The sequence below is a fragment of the Anticarsia gemmatalis genome, chromosome 11, assembly GCF_050436995.1.
Source record: "Anticarsia gemmatalis isolate Benzon Research Colony breed Stoneville strain chromosome 11, ilAntGemm2 primary, whole genome shotgun sequence".
In the NCBI taxonomy this organism is placed as follows: domain Eukaryota; kingdom Metazoa; phylum Arthropoda; class Insecta; order Lepidoptera; family Erebidae; genus Anticarsia; species Anticarsia gemmatalis.
In genome coordinates, this window is record NC_134755.1 from 7,016,200 (window position 1) to 7,032,220 (window position 16,021).

At 37.4% G+C, this 16,021-nt stretch overlaps 1 protein-coding gene across 10 annotated transcripts in view; it reads left to right on the top strand.

Moving 5' to 3' along the window:
- The window catches only part of LOC142976425 (uncharacterized), a 67,281-nt gene that overhangs the window by 43,391 nt on the left and 7,869 nt on the right, over nt 1–16,021 (top strand). For 7 of the 10 annotated variants that reach the window (XM_076119779.1, XM_076119777.1, XM_076119778.1 and 4 more), the window contains 11 exons: nt 4,165–4,327; nt 5,154–5,400; nt 8,328–8,423; nt 11,231–11,483; nt 11,646–11,832; nt 12,048–12,207; nt 12,283–14,583; nt 14,938–15,061; nt 15,153–15,401; nt 15,483–15,588; nt 15,671–15,923. In XM_076119779.1, coding sequence (XP_075975894.1) covers nt 4,165–4,327; nt 5,154–5,400; nt 8,328–8,423; nt 11,231–11,483; nt 11,646–11,832; nt 12,048–12,207; nt 12,283–14,583; nt 14,938–15,061; nt 15,153–15,401; nt 15,483–15,588; nt 15,671–15,923 — 4,139 coding nt within the window. Of the gene's footprint in view, nt 1–4,164; nt 4,328–5,153; nt 5,401–8,327; nt 8,424–9,750; nt 10,145–11,230; nt 11,484–11,645; nt 11,833–12,047; nt 12,208–12,282; nt 14,584–14,937; nt 15,062–15,152; nt 15,402–15,482; nt 15,589–15,670; nt 15,924–16,021 lie in introns of those variants that run through there. The other 3 variants (XM_076119781.1, XM_076119775.1, XM_076119783.1) reach the window with 3 other exon arrangements.

The window sequence follows — 16,021 nt, forward strand, 5'->3', positions numbered from 1 at the left end:
GTGTAGCGCAATAAGTTAATTGGGTCATTCTCAGTTAAGAGGTAATATGATGTTAGAAGAGGCGGCATGACAAAAATGATAAAAAATTAATGTAGTATCAGTATTTTCTTACCAAAACACTTATTATCTTCATATCCAGACAACAGCCAGACAAAATCTTAATTTTTTACCATTTTGTAACTGACCAGGGCAGATACTGAGGACAGGGGAGGGACATTTATGTTGTGTTATGAAATAAATAACAGTGGTAGTTTGAGAATCAACTTCATTTTTATTTAATATTAATCAGACTTAATTTCAACAGCCATCAAACTCACTATAAAATAATCTTTCATTCCTACAAAGCAACAAAAACATGACGTTATACGAAAATCAATTTGTTTGTTCTCTAGGTGTCATTTCATTCACAGTTTTAATTAGTCCTTCTTTTTTCTTATCATATTTCTTTTGCTCTTTAATCTTTTGCTGTTCATATTTCACAGGGTCATTTTTTATTTTTTGGTATCTCAGTCTTTCCGCTACACGTTTTTTTTCTAAGCGTTCTTCACGCGTCATTTTTTTTCGTGCCGCCATAATCTGTAACCAAAATATGGTTACTTGGCATCGACGTTTTTCTATAAGGTAACCGGGTTAAAAAGGACTGCTCCTTTACTTATTACAAAAACAATAAGAGTTTCGAGGAACACTACCCGGTATGAGATATTTAGGATGAAAGCGACAATAAACACTCGTACAATCGACATTTAAAATAACAAGATTTATGTTTAAACTAAAACCAGACTAGGTAAATACACTCGGATACTAAATAATGGATAACTGCATCATAAGCAAGACGCAGTTATCTCCCCTGAGCAGTAAGTATCTCCCCTGGTACCTTAAGCGGCAGGGGAAAGAAGACAGGGGAGATACTATTTCGACAAAATATCGATATAAAAGTCAAAATTTTTGTAACAAGTTATTAGACGGAAAGATTACGATTCTTTGCATACATTACAGTAATTCTAGGAAGAAAGTAAAATATTTATGCTTATAATAAAGAATAAAATCTTACCAGGGGAAAGAACACACTCACTGAACCACGACAGTTTTCACCAAGTGGCGTCTGTGTAATAGCGAACCATATGGCAGGCGCATTCGCGCCGACGGCTTGCTGTCAACTTCACGTTAGTAACTTTGTGCTCAAGGTCAGAATTTACGCGGCGAAATTAAAAGTCGTGAGTTTTTAATGAAAATAAAACGCCAGGGGAAGAGATGCTATATACGAGGGACAAATTTCAATATTAAACATTTTATTAATATCTAAATGTTACCTTTTTTATTTTTTTCATTGCTTTAATTTAGTTTGTCTAGTTTTTAAATAATACACAATTTAATTTATTTAATAATTTAAAGATAGTTAAAAATACTAATTTATTAACATGATCGGTTAAAGGACAGACCAGGGGAGATACATTTTTCATGTTTAAGGCGCTTTTGTGACTAAATTAAAAACATTTCATCGGTGAATTTTAGTGACCTTACAGAAGATACTGACTTTGATAATCTCACAGCTTTATTTTTAATAAATTATCAATTAAAAATATAAAAAAATTCATTGACATTGAAATTACCTCATAACTTAGAACGACCCAATTACTAAATGAATGCAACCGTCCGCCCGTTCGTCCGTCAGGCAATAAGAAGCACCGATATCCTCTACCACGAATTCTATTCAAACCATTTTTTCGATTTATTATAGCACATTGTACTGTACGCTCTGAGATCAACAAATTCAATTCAATATCGTGGTAGATGCCAGTCGACCTCCATACACCGCTCATGGCCAATTTAGCTGGCGATCTCACGGGCATTTTTCATTGTCTCTTGACTATTGCAAAAAGACACTGCAAATTCTGAATTGTCAATTGTGAAAATGCAATTAAAGCGTTAATTTACCGATACCTGTCACAACAATAATCTACTTAACGATAATTCAAGCATAGAATAATGGTTTCTCACGGTTGTTTTAATTGTAAAAACAATTAAGATTGGTTTTACGTACTTTAGTTTTGATTGACGTTAGGGATGTGAGATACCTTTATATCCAGAGAAGTTCCTACAGAACAAATGCGTAAAATCTATGACATGCGCCGCATTATTAATAAAAGGATTAGCTGTAAACGTGCTAGCGACTTAATCCTATTTGAAAAATGACACCTTCCTCCAGAGCCCGGAGTGAGACAAAATGGATCGTCTCAGACGAGAGGCCACGACGTCCGCGACACGAATAGCAGCTAACGCATAAAATATATAGTAAACACGGTTAATACAACATTGCGCGTTTTTTCGCGGTGATACGCCTCATTGCTAAATATAAAGAACATAGTTTCAATACTGCCAGTAACGGCGAAAAGTCTCTTTGGCACTGTGCCGCTGCTTGGGAGCTGCATTATGAAAACAACGACCAAGTTGAAATGGATTCTCCGCCACGCTTTCCACGAAAATTTCAAACATTTAACACATTCCTATTCTGTTAAACATTAATTCAAATGGATGTTGAAAAGTGTAAAGTTTGTCTTTCATGTTAATTTTCAGATTATGAAAGAGTTATGTGTTATTTTAGATGTAATAAATCTCTGAATAATTAATCCAAGGCTTAGCAGCTGATGATTTATCGAATAAAAAGTAGTCGTTAGAACAATGTTGTTTCTATGGAGACAGAGAATCTAAATTGAGAATTCGATAAAACAGTCAAGATTCCTTTCACTTGAGTTCATAAATTGAGCGAATGAAGTAATGCAGTGTGTCCGCACTGTCCGCCCACTAGCGGCGTCTGCTCGAGCCCCGAGGCAAATGCAATGAAGCCATACTTTTAGTTCTCGATTACTTTTAAATCTATGTTTAGCCACTCGCTTGTGTGATCAAAGTCACCATTACATCGATTTGCCTAAGTCGTAAAAACGAGACGCTATTGTGTTACCTCCGCGGTGTCATATAAAACAACGCTGTTGGCTGCATATCTACCTATACGACACCCACGATGCACCATTCTTAGGAGTTAAACGAGACCACAGACCGCGGTTATCAACTTTAATAAATACTTCTATAATTAATCTATATTTTGCATAACGCAATTTGTAAGCTACGAGTAACCAGGAAACAACTAAGTTAATATTCAATAGGTGTTTAAGTTATGGCTCCAGGTTTGATTAACATAACGTGGTAACAAAAACAATTGGCTGACCAGTCATAGCCGTTTCTCGGTGCAGACGATGTATCATTGATGAGTCAATATGGATGTACTTGCTTGCGTCACAGTCTCTTAACTGGCCTTATGAGGGAGTTCACAGCCTTGCTTACATTATACTGCGTGACGATTATTGACCCCGTTACTCGATCACATCGTATTAATTACTAAAGCAAGGGAAACGTTCATTATACTTATCACCTTGATTGCAACTAATATGATAGAAATTGATTTCAAAGAAGCGTAATACGCAGTTTTCCTTAACGTGGATGCACATCAACATTCCCTAGAAGGCATGTTGTCCAGCCAGCTTGCCCACCCACGCCTCGCTCGCTGGATAAACAACCTTTACCACTACATTTTAGTATTCCATTGCCTTGCTCGTGACGGCCTAATGTGGCGCCATGGGGCGAATTATTTTATAGCTAATAGGTGTATAATGTATTCCTATAAAAGGATTTTTATTTATTTGACATTTCTACCCGTTACACGTTTTTATTCAAGAACACAGACCAATATTGGGTTCTCTGGTTGAGTCATACATAACATTAACTGTGTTATTATAAAGACGGCTATTGATTGTTTAATCGGCCAAACGATTACATATTTAAATTCGATAGACACCGCTTATTAGTAACTGACCAGTTTACACGGTATCCACATGCATCAAATGTTAACGCATGAAGGTATTTATAAACATTAATCTAAGTTCAACTACAATCACTACTTATCTATTTAAGCAGTAAGTCTCGCTAAATTAATTTACACTTCTGCTATGATAAAGTTGGTTGATCTCGATTTGGGACTCTCAAAACTTCTCATGAAGACATTATATACATATTACCCTAGCTGACTCGCGCCTGAGATTAGCGCGTTCAAACAAACTCTTCAGCTTTATAATATTCGTTTAGATTAATGTATTTGTTGGTAAATTCCAGGGCCACCGCCACGGCTGGGGCTGAAGGCGGCGAGCCCCGGGGTGGCAGGCGCCGACGAGGACTGCAACAGCAACACCAGCCTCACTGGGAGCCAGCACTCGGCGCACGATGAAATCGACGCACACTGCGATAACTCCGGCTACCTCTGGTTTCTCGATTACAAGTGAGTATACATCATTACTAGATTTACTGATGCCCGGTTTCTGAGGCACATTTAGCGGTACCTAGTTTATCTATTCAAACTGTGTTTTATACGAGTTTAAACTATAATTTATAGATAAACTACCGCTGATTGTTCCTCAGAAACCGGGGGTAAGCAAAGCATATTTTGGACAATATAACAACTGCTGCAACAAATACTAGCAACCTGCCAAATATATTAATCAGTTAAGTAAAGTCGTGAAAGCCTAATATTAATGGATAATGGGCGTTATAAAATTGATTAGAAAAGACAAAACTAATGGTCTCTATTACTGAAATTTTGGCAACTGACTCTTCCGTAAACCTTCAGTATTGCTTTGCTAAGTCAGTGAATAATTGCTGGGCCTCTGCATTGTAACAATTACCAGTATTATCTGACCTAATCCTGAATACTAAATTGAAACGAATGTGGGATTAGCGTCAGGGGCCTTTGTATTTTTTTCAAACAAAGCTCGTAAATGATTGGCCTAATTCATTAATTCCAGCCAGGTAATTTCCAACCACAGGGAATGCCAAACAAACTGATTTGGGTTAACAATGGCTTTAATCCGCTGCCGATTTCAACCGAAATAACATTAATTAAATAAAGTTTGAAAGGGATATTTATACAACTTGTTTTATTGAATTCCGAAATTCTAAAACATTTGGGAAACTGTAGCATTTCTATTCATAATAAAAGGTTTAGCCACTACAATATCATTGTTTAAATCTATTTCAGTCTTCCTGTTTTATGATACTGATTTTTTTTTCTTTATTCGAAACTAATTAGTTGTATTTGTATGTTCCAGCCCAATATTTCGAGACGGCTCCTGCCACCACACATCAGTGCTGTCCTCCGTGTCAGCCTCGTACAAAGGCATAAGCGATCTAACATCACGGTTCGAGTTCACGTCGCGTTACAACGACATCGCGCGGGACCTCGACGCCAACCTCGCCGAGGCTGACATGGAGAGTTTTCGAACCGAAGACATACACGCACTGCTGATGACCGCCAACTTGCCACACGACACCATTATTGATGATAGGACGCATGATGTAAGTTGAAAAAACAACGTCCTTTTTTGCTAGGACAAAACATAACAACTTTTTTGTGAAGGACGTCTGACTAATAAAAAGTTTGCCATTTGATAATGACATCAATTAGGCTGTGCTAAAATATCGGTATCCATATTAGGCATCTTAACTAATCACCTAAAATTACTTTTAAAAAACAAAATATCAGACGTAGCAATGTATTCGAGGGATCTTCCGCCTGATCCTCTCGACCAAGACCCCGTTCCGATTCAGTGGAAGTAAAATAATATGACGTTTTACAAGCACAAGGTTCGCGAAGTAAAGTATATTGAGATTTTGACAAAGGTGAAGCAACCAATGACATTGATGTCACAAGGTGTCCGCTGTCGACGAATATGGTGTAAGGAGCTGTCGACTATAATTTACGGTTAAGTTTTTGCATAACTTATTAGACAATGAAACGTCCTTATAGAAATGTAATAAGTATTTATCACTGGCAGTTTAGACAATACTTTTTATTCTTAGTTTTATCAAAACCCGTTACAAACTGTTTTGAGCTTTTCTATTCTAAAAATTGATTGATGTTAATCATCTACAACATTGTTTCAACATCAATAAATCTTGCATTTTATTCAGAATCAAATGATTGTTCTTTTAAATTCGGTATTTTTTAAAACGGATTCTAAAAAAAATATGTTGTGCGAGTCTTTTTAACATTAGGTTAGTAATAAAACTACATTACGAAGGTGATGTAGTGTAATTTTAGGTTATAAGTACATCGTAATTGCCAATTTATAACAATAAAGTAAAATTATAGGTCCCTAAATATAATCTGAACCTACCCAGGCCTTACACTCCGACCTTTTTATAAATAAGTGAGGATCATAATTGCTAACCCACGTTTTAAAAATACCCACAGGAGTTAAGGTCTCCTGAATTAAAGTTAGAGGATAATATAAATTGACATCATTTCTTATCTTCACAAAGGGTTCAGTAACAACGAACTTTCTTGAATACGTTTTTAGCGGTACGCACAAAGATCAGGGCATGTTGCATAATTATACAGATCAAGGATTTTAGTAAGCGATAAACATAATCTTAAGCCCAGAATAAGTAAAATCGTCTCGAAAATGTCCGTACCGCGGTTTACAACCAGCTGTGAATTCATTAACTTGCCGTGTTGCAACGATAAAGTCATAAAAGGACAACATTTGGAGGCAAGTTAATGAACAAAATTCATTTTTATTTTCGTATTAACATTCCTTTTTAATTAAAAACTATGTAATTGATTTTATTTTGTAATCAGAGTCGTTTACAGGTGCTCTTTGCTCACATATGCTTGCCAGGTGTAAAATTGTAAAGTAATAAAACCCAAAGAAACTGAAAGCTGCAGGAATATAATTTATCTCTTTTTGAATAAACATAATGAATGTCAATCTTTTTATAACCTGTTGATATTGATAAACTGACAATACCGACGGTGAATATTAAAATGGTTTTGTCATGTTATCGTATCCGATTACATATTGTCATTTGTTGTTGAGATTAACTCGGTCCAAATATATCGATGGACGCTGCAGTCGTGACCATGAGGACACATTGCCACGACAGTTGTTGCTGTTTTTATTTAGTATTCATCGTATGGATAATGGTCAACTTAATAGCAAAGTTTATTAAACCGCCTGAAAAGCCTTCGACATAATTGACGATCCTTATCCAAATTAATAACGACTACTATCCACTTTTAACGTATCTTTTATAGCACGGAGATGTCCACCAATCACCACTAAGCGCCCTCCCATGTATAGAATCACCGGCATTCGTAACTTTCCACAGATCACTTACCGATTGGTGATCGTTGCTGGTTATGAGCGCTTTAATCTATCTATCAAAAGATTATACTATTGGTATCTTAAACCAAAGAACTGATTGCAACTGGCTAAAGGCACCTCATATGTCGCTGTTATAAGTACAAATTGTTAGTGCTTAAACAAAGAGATGCAGTCTGTCTTCTGATTAAATCTTTTAATCACCTGTTACCGCTCTCACAGGCCGTGAGAGCTCTGAGTCACAGTTGGCAATGTACTAGTTTATTATTAGCAGACACCACATATCCCTTACTAGCTTTCCGCCGCAGTTTTTCTCGAAGGAATTTTTCCCTCTCCGGGATGGTATTTCCAAAAATCCTCTCATAGTGCTTCTCTATATTTTCTAAGGAATCTTCATAACAAATTTCAACTTTCTTCGCTCATTAGATTCGGCTGTGCGTTGTCCATCAGTAAGTTAGTAGCGTTTTTTTATATGACTTTTAACGCTATTAAATACATAAACTACCGCTAAATGTACCTCAGAAACCGGGGGTAAGTAACGGAAGAGTTTTCTATGACGTATTGATTACTGTTTCATAGAAACATTGTAGCAATAATGTAAGAGTTGAACTTAAGGCCAGGTAACACTGTGTTATACGGAAGACGGAAGTTAAAAGTATGGGTTTCCTTTATAATTTGTTTTCCCTTGAATGGTTGATAATGTAGACATGTTATTATGGTCTTAGGTCTAAGTGACTTTCATTAATGGTATACGGAATACGGAGTCGTATTTATTTTGCAATAACTTAGCTTTATGAGAGAAAATTGCCATGATGATGAGTTAGTGTGAATAAGATGACGTTACGAAACACCATTGTGTTAGAACGCATATGTAATCAAATGATTGATATAAAATAATATATATACTGTTATTATTATGTCTATATTATAATTATATAACATTATATGTATAAAGTTAATTATTATCGTATTTATCGAACGGTGTTGGGCTCTTCTCCATTTTTATTTATGTACAGCACATTACTTATTTTATTCTTCTCTATTTTATTTATGTATGTTTATTTTTTCAGTTTCATAATGTTTATTTATTTGTGGATGACGTGTCGTGGTGTATTGCAGAGTAACCCCCGAGGCGAGATGTTCGCGAGCATCTCTAGTTCTCTCATGGAAAGGTTTCGATTCGACAGCAGTGTCAGTGCCGACAGTAGTTTCCAGGTTCGCCTCACGTTGCTGTTCAATGTCTCATATCATTCATATCTCTTTATCAAGTTTTAGGTTTCTCTCATCCCATTTTTATCACTTTTGCTAAGCACATTAAGTTTTAAACTAATAGCACGTTGATTTCACTGCTATACCCAACGCTATGTTGGTTTAATGTTCTAGATGATTGAATCTTAGGCTACAGCGCCATCTAGTAACAAATTAGCTCGAATGTCTTTCAATACGCTTTACTACCAGTAGATGGCGTTACAAGGATAGCTTGAAATTAGGATAAAATTTTATGGTTGTAGATTTTTGTAGTATATTCGATAAAAATAAACATTAGACCCAAACAAACAAATACTAAAGTTCCGTACCCGCTAATTATAAACAAAATACTGTGCAAACTCGTTAAGTAATGATTATTATTTACTTAGTGTAATTGTTCTAATTATAAGGAAAAACACCATTACAAGTATCCACGGAAAAAAATGTGTTGTCTTCAGTACGTCATTGTGGTTTTGATTTACAGTTTAATTTCCTTAACACATCAACTACATGCAAATGCTTAAAAATTGTTTATTGCCTGTGTAAATTGCAGTCAACACATCTGACTTTCAATTCTAGAACTCCTACAATTCACACAATTAAGACAATAGCCAAAACGCTGTCACCATTATTTTTAACGAATAGTTATGGTAGCAAAAAGTGAGGGACCGTCACGATAGTTCAATTAACTGTTATTGAGTCCCGAGAGTACTCACACACACAATAAGACAAGACGTGGAAAGTCCAGACGCTTGGCTAGCATTCACAACTAGTGTTCCTTATAGTGTGAGGTGCGTTGGTCCCACGGGATGTACCAGTAGTAAAGACAGAATAAGATCATCTTCACTGTGTGCGTGTATTGTACACACCGATTGCGTCAATCAGTTTAACCACGCTCGTTATTCCCCCAGTCACAGTCTTTCCCTCTTCAGCCACGTATGTGTGCGTGAGCTATATTTAATCATTCTTATGTGTGGCCCTGTTCATGCTGCCACCATGTGTGAGTTGCCAATGAAGTCTATCCTCTAGTCCAGATGTTCTCAAATATTTCTCGTCACAATAACAAAACATTTTGAAACTTGCAAAGGCCCATAAAGCAAAGGAAACACAGATTCAACGCAGAACGCTGCCCACCTTGAAGCGTTAACAACTAGAACTTGCTAATTAATTATTACGGCTCAGCTAATGAGCATCTGTTGCGCCCATTAAAAATATTTTTAGCATGTGTTGCGCTTTGATAACAGTGTCGTTCAAAGCTGCGAGCCGGCAGCATGTGTTTAGTTTGGAGTTTGTAGTGCGCAAAGTTTGAGAATCGCTTGCAGTGGCTAATATTAAAATTAATATTCCCGCTGCCCCAGTCGCGCTCAGGGCTCTCGGGAGTACTGTGCTGTGCACTTTGTTGAAATGAATTCAATCACATGTTGCTTTTCCAATAAATGTGATAGTTCAAAGAACCTAATTGATAATTGTGTTTGCGTTAGATAACGTACTTGAGCGGGCACAGTGGACTTTATAGATTTCGATAGTGTGTGTTGAGCATGATGGCAGAGACAGTGTGCTACAAGTAGTTGGTGAATGATTTAGTGGTTCCGTGATCCCGTTCTATAAGAGACAGTGGGAATAGAACAGTGTTGTTAAAAATGGGTGTGACGGAGTACGATTGGGATTCTTACAATGGATACTATTCAGTGAGTCAGCTAGCTTTAAACTTTTATATTAGTACAATCACCAATACTTTATATGATACGGCAATACAAACTACCCACTTGTTCTTAGTATCTCGCTTCTATAGTCGTTTCTATAACTAACGCCACATTGTCGCTGTCCAAGGCGATGTGAATCTATTTTTTCTCCACGAAAAACTCTGCAATGACACTTTTTATATCAATATTATTATGTAGTAATGACTTCATCGCTTTCTATGTACTTGTTCTTATCAATAAACACTAACAAAGTTACGCATTCATAGATATCGATACTGACATAAATATTTTATACTTATCTACCTACCCACTTTTACTATACATACTTTTATTATATTCAACTATGTACACTAGATAGAAAATTATACATTTGTAGCAAATATGTTAAACAATACGATTGTTATGAGTGGTTGTTTGATTTGTGACCTCATTTGTGGCAGGAAAGGGAATTAAATTGATGATAACGTTCGTCGGCAGCCATGTTGTTTTGTCACTTTGAATCGTCCTGATGACACTGACTGTACCCGCATGTAGGGCGTGTCATCTCCCCTTTTTGAATGGTTTTACAAACAGTATGATGTAAACACTGCTTTTTTTCATTAATTAGATAATTAAATCATTAGATATAAGCAACTTAATTGCATACTAAGCTACAAACATCATTCATTGATAAATAATAATATAGTTTTGGTACCTGTATGTTACTGCAGGTCGTATTTTTAGCCGCGACTTGCATCCGCATCTAGAGTTATAACTAGACGTAAATGTTTATGTTCTACATGCGTTACTGTTTCGAAATCTTCCGAGAACATTCACATGTTACTTTTAGTACGTGTACGCGTAATCGTAGGTTCCTGTATTGTTTTATTATTATCTTAGAATAGGGACTTTGTCCTATAGATTAAGAACAAATACCAAACATGTATTTTTATGTAGAAGACGAAAATAAGTATAATTTATGATTAGACATAATTATCATTAAAATATCATCAATTTGTGATGGATGCTTAAATTTGTAATCTGATAGTCGTAGATGAATAGCAAACTACAGTAACAAACTTATTTGTTTAGGGTGAAGAATCCGTCGGTTCGATCAACACAATGTCAATATGCAAGTCTGAACTTCTGTTCTCCCCCGTGAAAGAGGGTGCGCATGGCGTTCACTTTAGCGTGGACAGCCTGGACTGCGAACTGCCCTCTGAGCAGGACCTCATTCTCACCTGCCAGGCCAATAAGGACAACTATACCATCGCCTTTGAGGGCAGTCTCACTACATACTCTGAGGACAGTGAGTGTGCTGAACCCGCCGTCAATCAAAAACATGGTACGATACTTTAATATCTCTTCCTGGAAACTGTGATACATATTGCAGCATAGTGATTTAATGTTTGCTCACTTAACTGCGATACTAATTACACTGAACTGATTCATAATCATAAAATTACTCATGATAAGAATAAGACTCACACTTATGATATGTTTACAGACAAATTGGGCGAAGAAGAAGAAACCTTAGTTTTAGATAACGATGAAAGAACGCGCAGGAACTTAGAATTATTAGAAAGATGTAAGAAATTAACAAATAAGTTAACAACGTCTATGGCTAGGAGCGATTTAGGATTAACTACTTGGAGTAAGCTTAAGAAACAAACCAGTCAGTCACCCTTAAGGAGGTAAATATCAACAAAATACTCTTTACTATTTTTATTTTCTGCATTGCTGCCCCATCAGGTACCTACTATCATTATTCTATCTCACAACAAAAGCTATTATACCAAAGAGCTGCTATACTTAGAGTGCAATTTGAAAATGAGAAACCTTGAAGAAATGCTTATATCATAACTCAACTTTGTAAACTTTGATATTAACATAACATTTTACTTTTTAGGCACCCATCCGGTAACAATAATGAAGGCTCAAATGATGCGACTGATGCCACAAACGACAACATGAACAATTCAGTCATTAAAAGCCAAAGTTTGCCAAATCTGTACAGAAGGAAACTTATGAGTAGTTCCATAAATTCAGCTGCTCTGAGTAATTCAACGGTATGTATTGTGTTAATATCGTTCACTGCCAAAAATCTATCTAGTAGGTGTAAATATCTCTAATATTGTTTTCAGGTGGATTCTTTCACCGTGAATCAAAGGATAACCGGCACTACCATGTGCATGAAAGTCTACGATGTGTCACAACATCGATCAACACATGGAAGCCAGCACTCGGAACCCATGAGCACTTCTTCTACAGAAAATCACACTTCTTCAGACAAAAGTCAACCCAAACAAACATTTAGTTTAGTAAAACTTTTCATGAAGCAAAAAAGTATGAGCAACGATGGTATCGTCAGCATGGAACAATTGGAAAGATCTGAGTGCTGGCCTTCGAGTTCAGGAGGAGAGAGTGGAGAGTCTATGGGCGAACAAAAATTAGGTGATTCGAAATCTGGAATCTCGGAACGTCCACAAATTGATTTACCTGTCGATGCTGTGGAAGAGGTCACTTCCCTCGTCTACGAAGAGATTCCACCTACCAATCCTCATAGTCATAGAGTATACGATGAAGTTCTCATTGAGGAAGAAGAAACTGGCGATGGAGCTAAATTGAGTGATAGCGAGAACAACCTCTACGCCACAGTCAACAAACCACATCTTAAGAGAACAAATCTAAATATTATGAATAGTCCTTCAAAACGTACGAATAGAAAATCTTGTTCATCACAATCTTCAGCTACAAGCGTTAGTATTTCCAGTTGTTCAGAGTCTGACGGAACTCAAATCACCAGGATGAACAGGCTCCTACAAAAGGAGCACTGTGACCACAAGTCTACGTCAACTCACCTTGAAGCTAATACTATAGATAAAAGCATGCAGACGTCGAGCATGCATTTATCTAGTATGTCGCAACGAGAACTATTTAAGCTTGTAGAACCTACCTTCCTAGAAAAATTGAAAGAAGGAGATTGTGAAAAACCTGTATTTGTATTATATCCAAGTTATACTTTACCAGACATCAGCTTCTTGAATGGAAGGCCCAATATTTATTTAAATCCTTTAAAAGTTAATGTATCGCCTAAGTCCAGTGAAACTAAGAGAAGGTTAAACGTCAAAGGCAAACGGCCTTTTTCGTGCAATGATTTAGAAATGTTGAAGAAAAAGGGACTTGGACATATCAAAGACTGGGATTCACTCAACTTCTTACTGCCACTAGAATGTAGGCAGTTATTGTCCGAAGTACCTGAATTAATGCAACACATGAAGGAAAAAGAAGGCCCGTCTAAATGCGGAGATAAGTACTGCAACGCGTCGCCTGCGTCCAGGTCTAAGCGACCAATGAGCTGTGATTGTAATAACTTAGCAGGAAACACGACCGCGGTATCGTCAAGCTCGAGCACAGCAACTCAGCCGTCTTCAGGCTACCGTGGCTCGTCTACAATGCTCACAGACTCCTCAGCACAAAACAGCCCTGCACCAGCTGGAAACTTCAATCCCTTATTTGTGTATCGTTACGACAGCGCTACGAGCTCTGAAGCGAGTGGTGTCAATAATGACGGACAGAGAGTTAATCCCATGATTCCGAAACGATCGCTCTCATTAGCAGATCAAAATCGCATTCTCAAACAAGGAGAGTTAGCGCCGCCAAGGCCGCCATTACCAAAGAGCATATTACGCAAGTCGATGGATAAGACGCGGAAATCTAGCGCGCACACTAAACGTTATAGTATGTTTGAAATGGATGACCTCATTCAAGATCCCGTCGTATGTTTAACGGCTGCGACTGAACATAAAACGAAAAGAAGATCATTGCAAGAACCATACTATCTACAAAACCAAAACGTAGACTACAGAAAGAACAATGATTTGGCAGCCAAAAGATTATCTCAACAATTTCTCGATGCAGCAGAAAAGGATGCCGATTATAATGAGTACTATCCAGATGAAGGGGTTGGAACCGAGAGTAGTCTTGAGTCAGGCAAATCAAATGAACTTAAGTTTCACAGACCCCACACACCACCGCTACCAAAACCACGAACGAAGAAAATGGAATATACTGAATTCCCTCCACCCGGTGCACTTATTAGCAGTGCGGATTTGCAACAACTAGAAGAATTTTTGAAACACAGTGGCTTCAATTGTCAAAACATGGATGAATGGGACCAAAATCAAGTTCAAAAGGTAAGGAACCAGGTTACCAAATTCCTACAAATGAAGCGGTCTCAGGAGGAGAACCAAAGGTCCACAGAATCGAGCGGCAGTAGTTGTAATAGTAAGAAGTCAGTGAGTTTTGCACAGAAGTCTGAGGCCAACAGGGTCGATAGTCAACAGACTCAGTTAAAGCCTATGGAAGACGTAAAGGGCGTGAGTCTTACCACTCCACCCAACTCGCCCAACATTTCCGCTGTCATAGCGCAGAGGCATTATCAGGTAACGTTTCATTTGCTAATGTTACTTCTGCTCACACACATCATTGCCCGTTAATTTCTGTGAGTACCTTCGGTTCTTTTTTTGCTCTTATGTTTTCTGTTTACATTTATTTATGTTCTTTTTAGTTGTTCCTTCATTCGCAGTTTCTGTGCTTTATGAATGAACTACCACAACTTACACCTACCGCTATTGCTATCAAATGTTACTTTGCACATATTATGATTTTGTTGGCGCATTGTTTAGTCACAGTACTGTACCTGCGCTTGTCAGTCATTAACCATAATGTGCATTTTTGTTGTTTAATTTTATTTGCATATTCTACTAACACTAAACAAGCTAACGGAAACATTGTAGGGAAAGAATCTAGCTGAGATACCAATCTGTGAAGAAGCTGAAGTGAGTCCTGACGAATTTGGAAGCCCCATCCATCATGACGCGAGAGGAAAATACGACGTGATCGATGTGTCACAAAAGAGAGGTAATTTGTAACAAAATTAGTTTACGTTATGCAATATTGTAGTAATATTAGTTAGTTATGCAATATTAACATACTTCTATTTTGTTCGCAGCTTTAGTGTCTAATGTAACCGATGCTGTAGAAATGTTAATTCAGCATTTCTCTCCGGCTACGGATCAAGCTGAGTTGGCGTTCCTCGGAGATTCGAAAGAGTCCCCGGCCTGCGCTAAAATAGCACTGAATGCGTTATGTCCAGCCTTATACGCCATCTTCAGAGACGGCCTCAAGGAAAATATCGAGACCTCTTTCGGAGCTGTGAACAACTCAGTTTGGCAAATGGTCGAAGCTACTGCAAGACAAGGTGAGGAAACATGAATATTACCATTTTACCCTCATAATAATTTAAAAGTATGGTCGATTCTAATATGAGTTTAATTTTCAGGACCTATTACAAAGTCTCTGAATGAATTAGTACTAAGGATTAACAGTGAAGATGCTGTTACGGAAGGTCTAGTCAAATTCAATGCATTTATTCTTGGATTGTTAAAGTAAGTATCAATTGCAAATTTTAACTATAGCAGTGTAAAAAGAGGCCATGTTCTGTATATTAAACAATTCGTCTACTTTCAGCGCCCAGTCTGTTGATGCGTGGGTGTCATTCGTTCGTACGAGGGAGTCAGTGCTCGCTAAACATTACACACCTGACTCTCTGATCCTCGCTGGTTGTGTGGGCGAGCCGCGGTGTCGCGCACTACTCGACACCTTACTCGCCAGTCTGGAACCATTGAAATTACTACCATTCTCACTGGATCTTATGTTCGAAATGCGTGAACTACACAGAAGCTTCAAGAAAATTGAAAGCGATATGCGTGCGGCAAGCCGAGTAAGTGACCTTATACCTATTTATTCACAAACTAATACCTAATATTCCGAAGACAGACACTGAATGCCACTTTACCATATTGAAATACATAATCAATA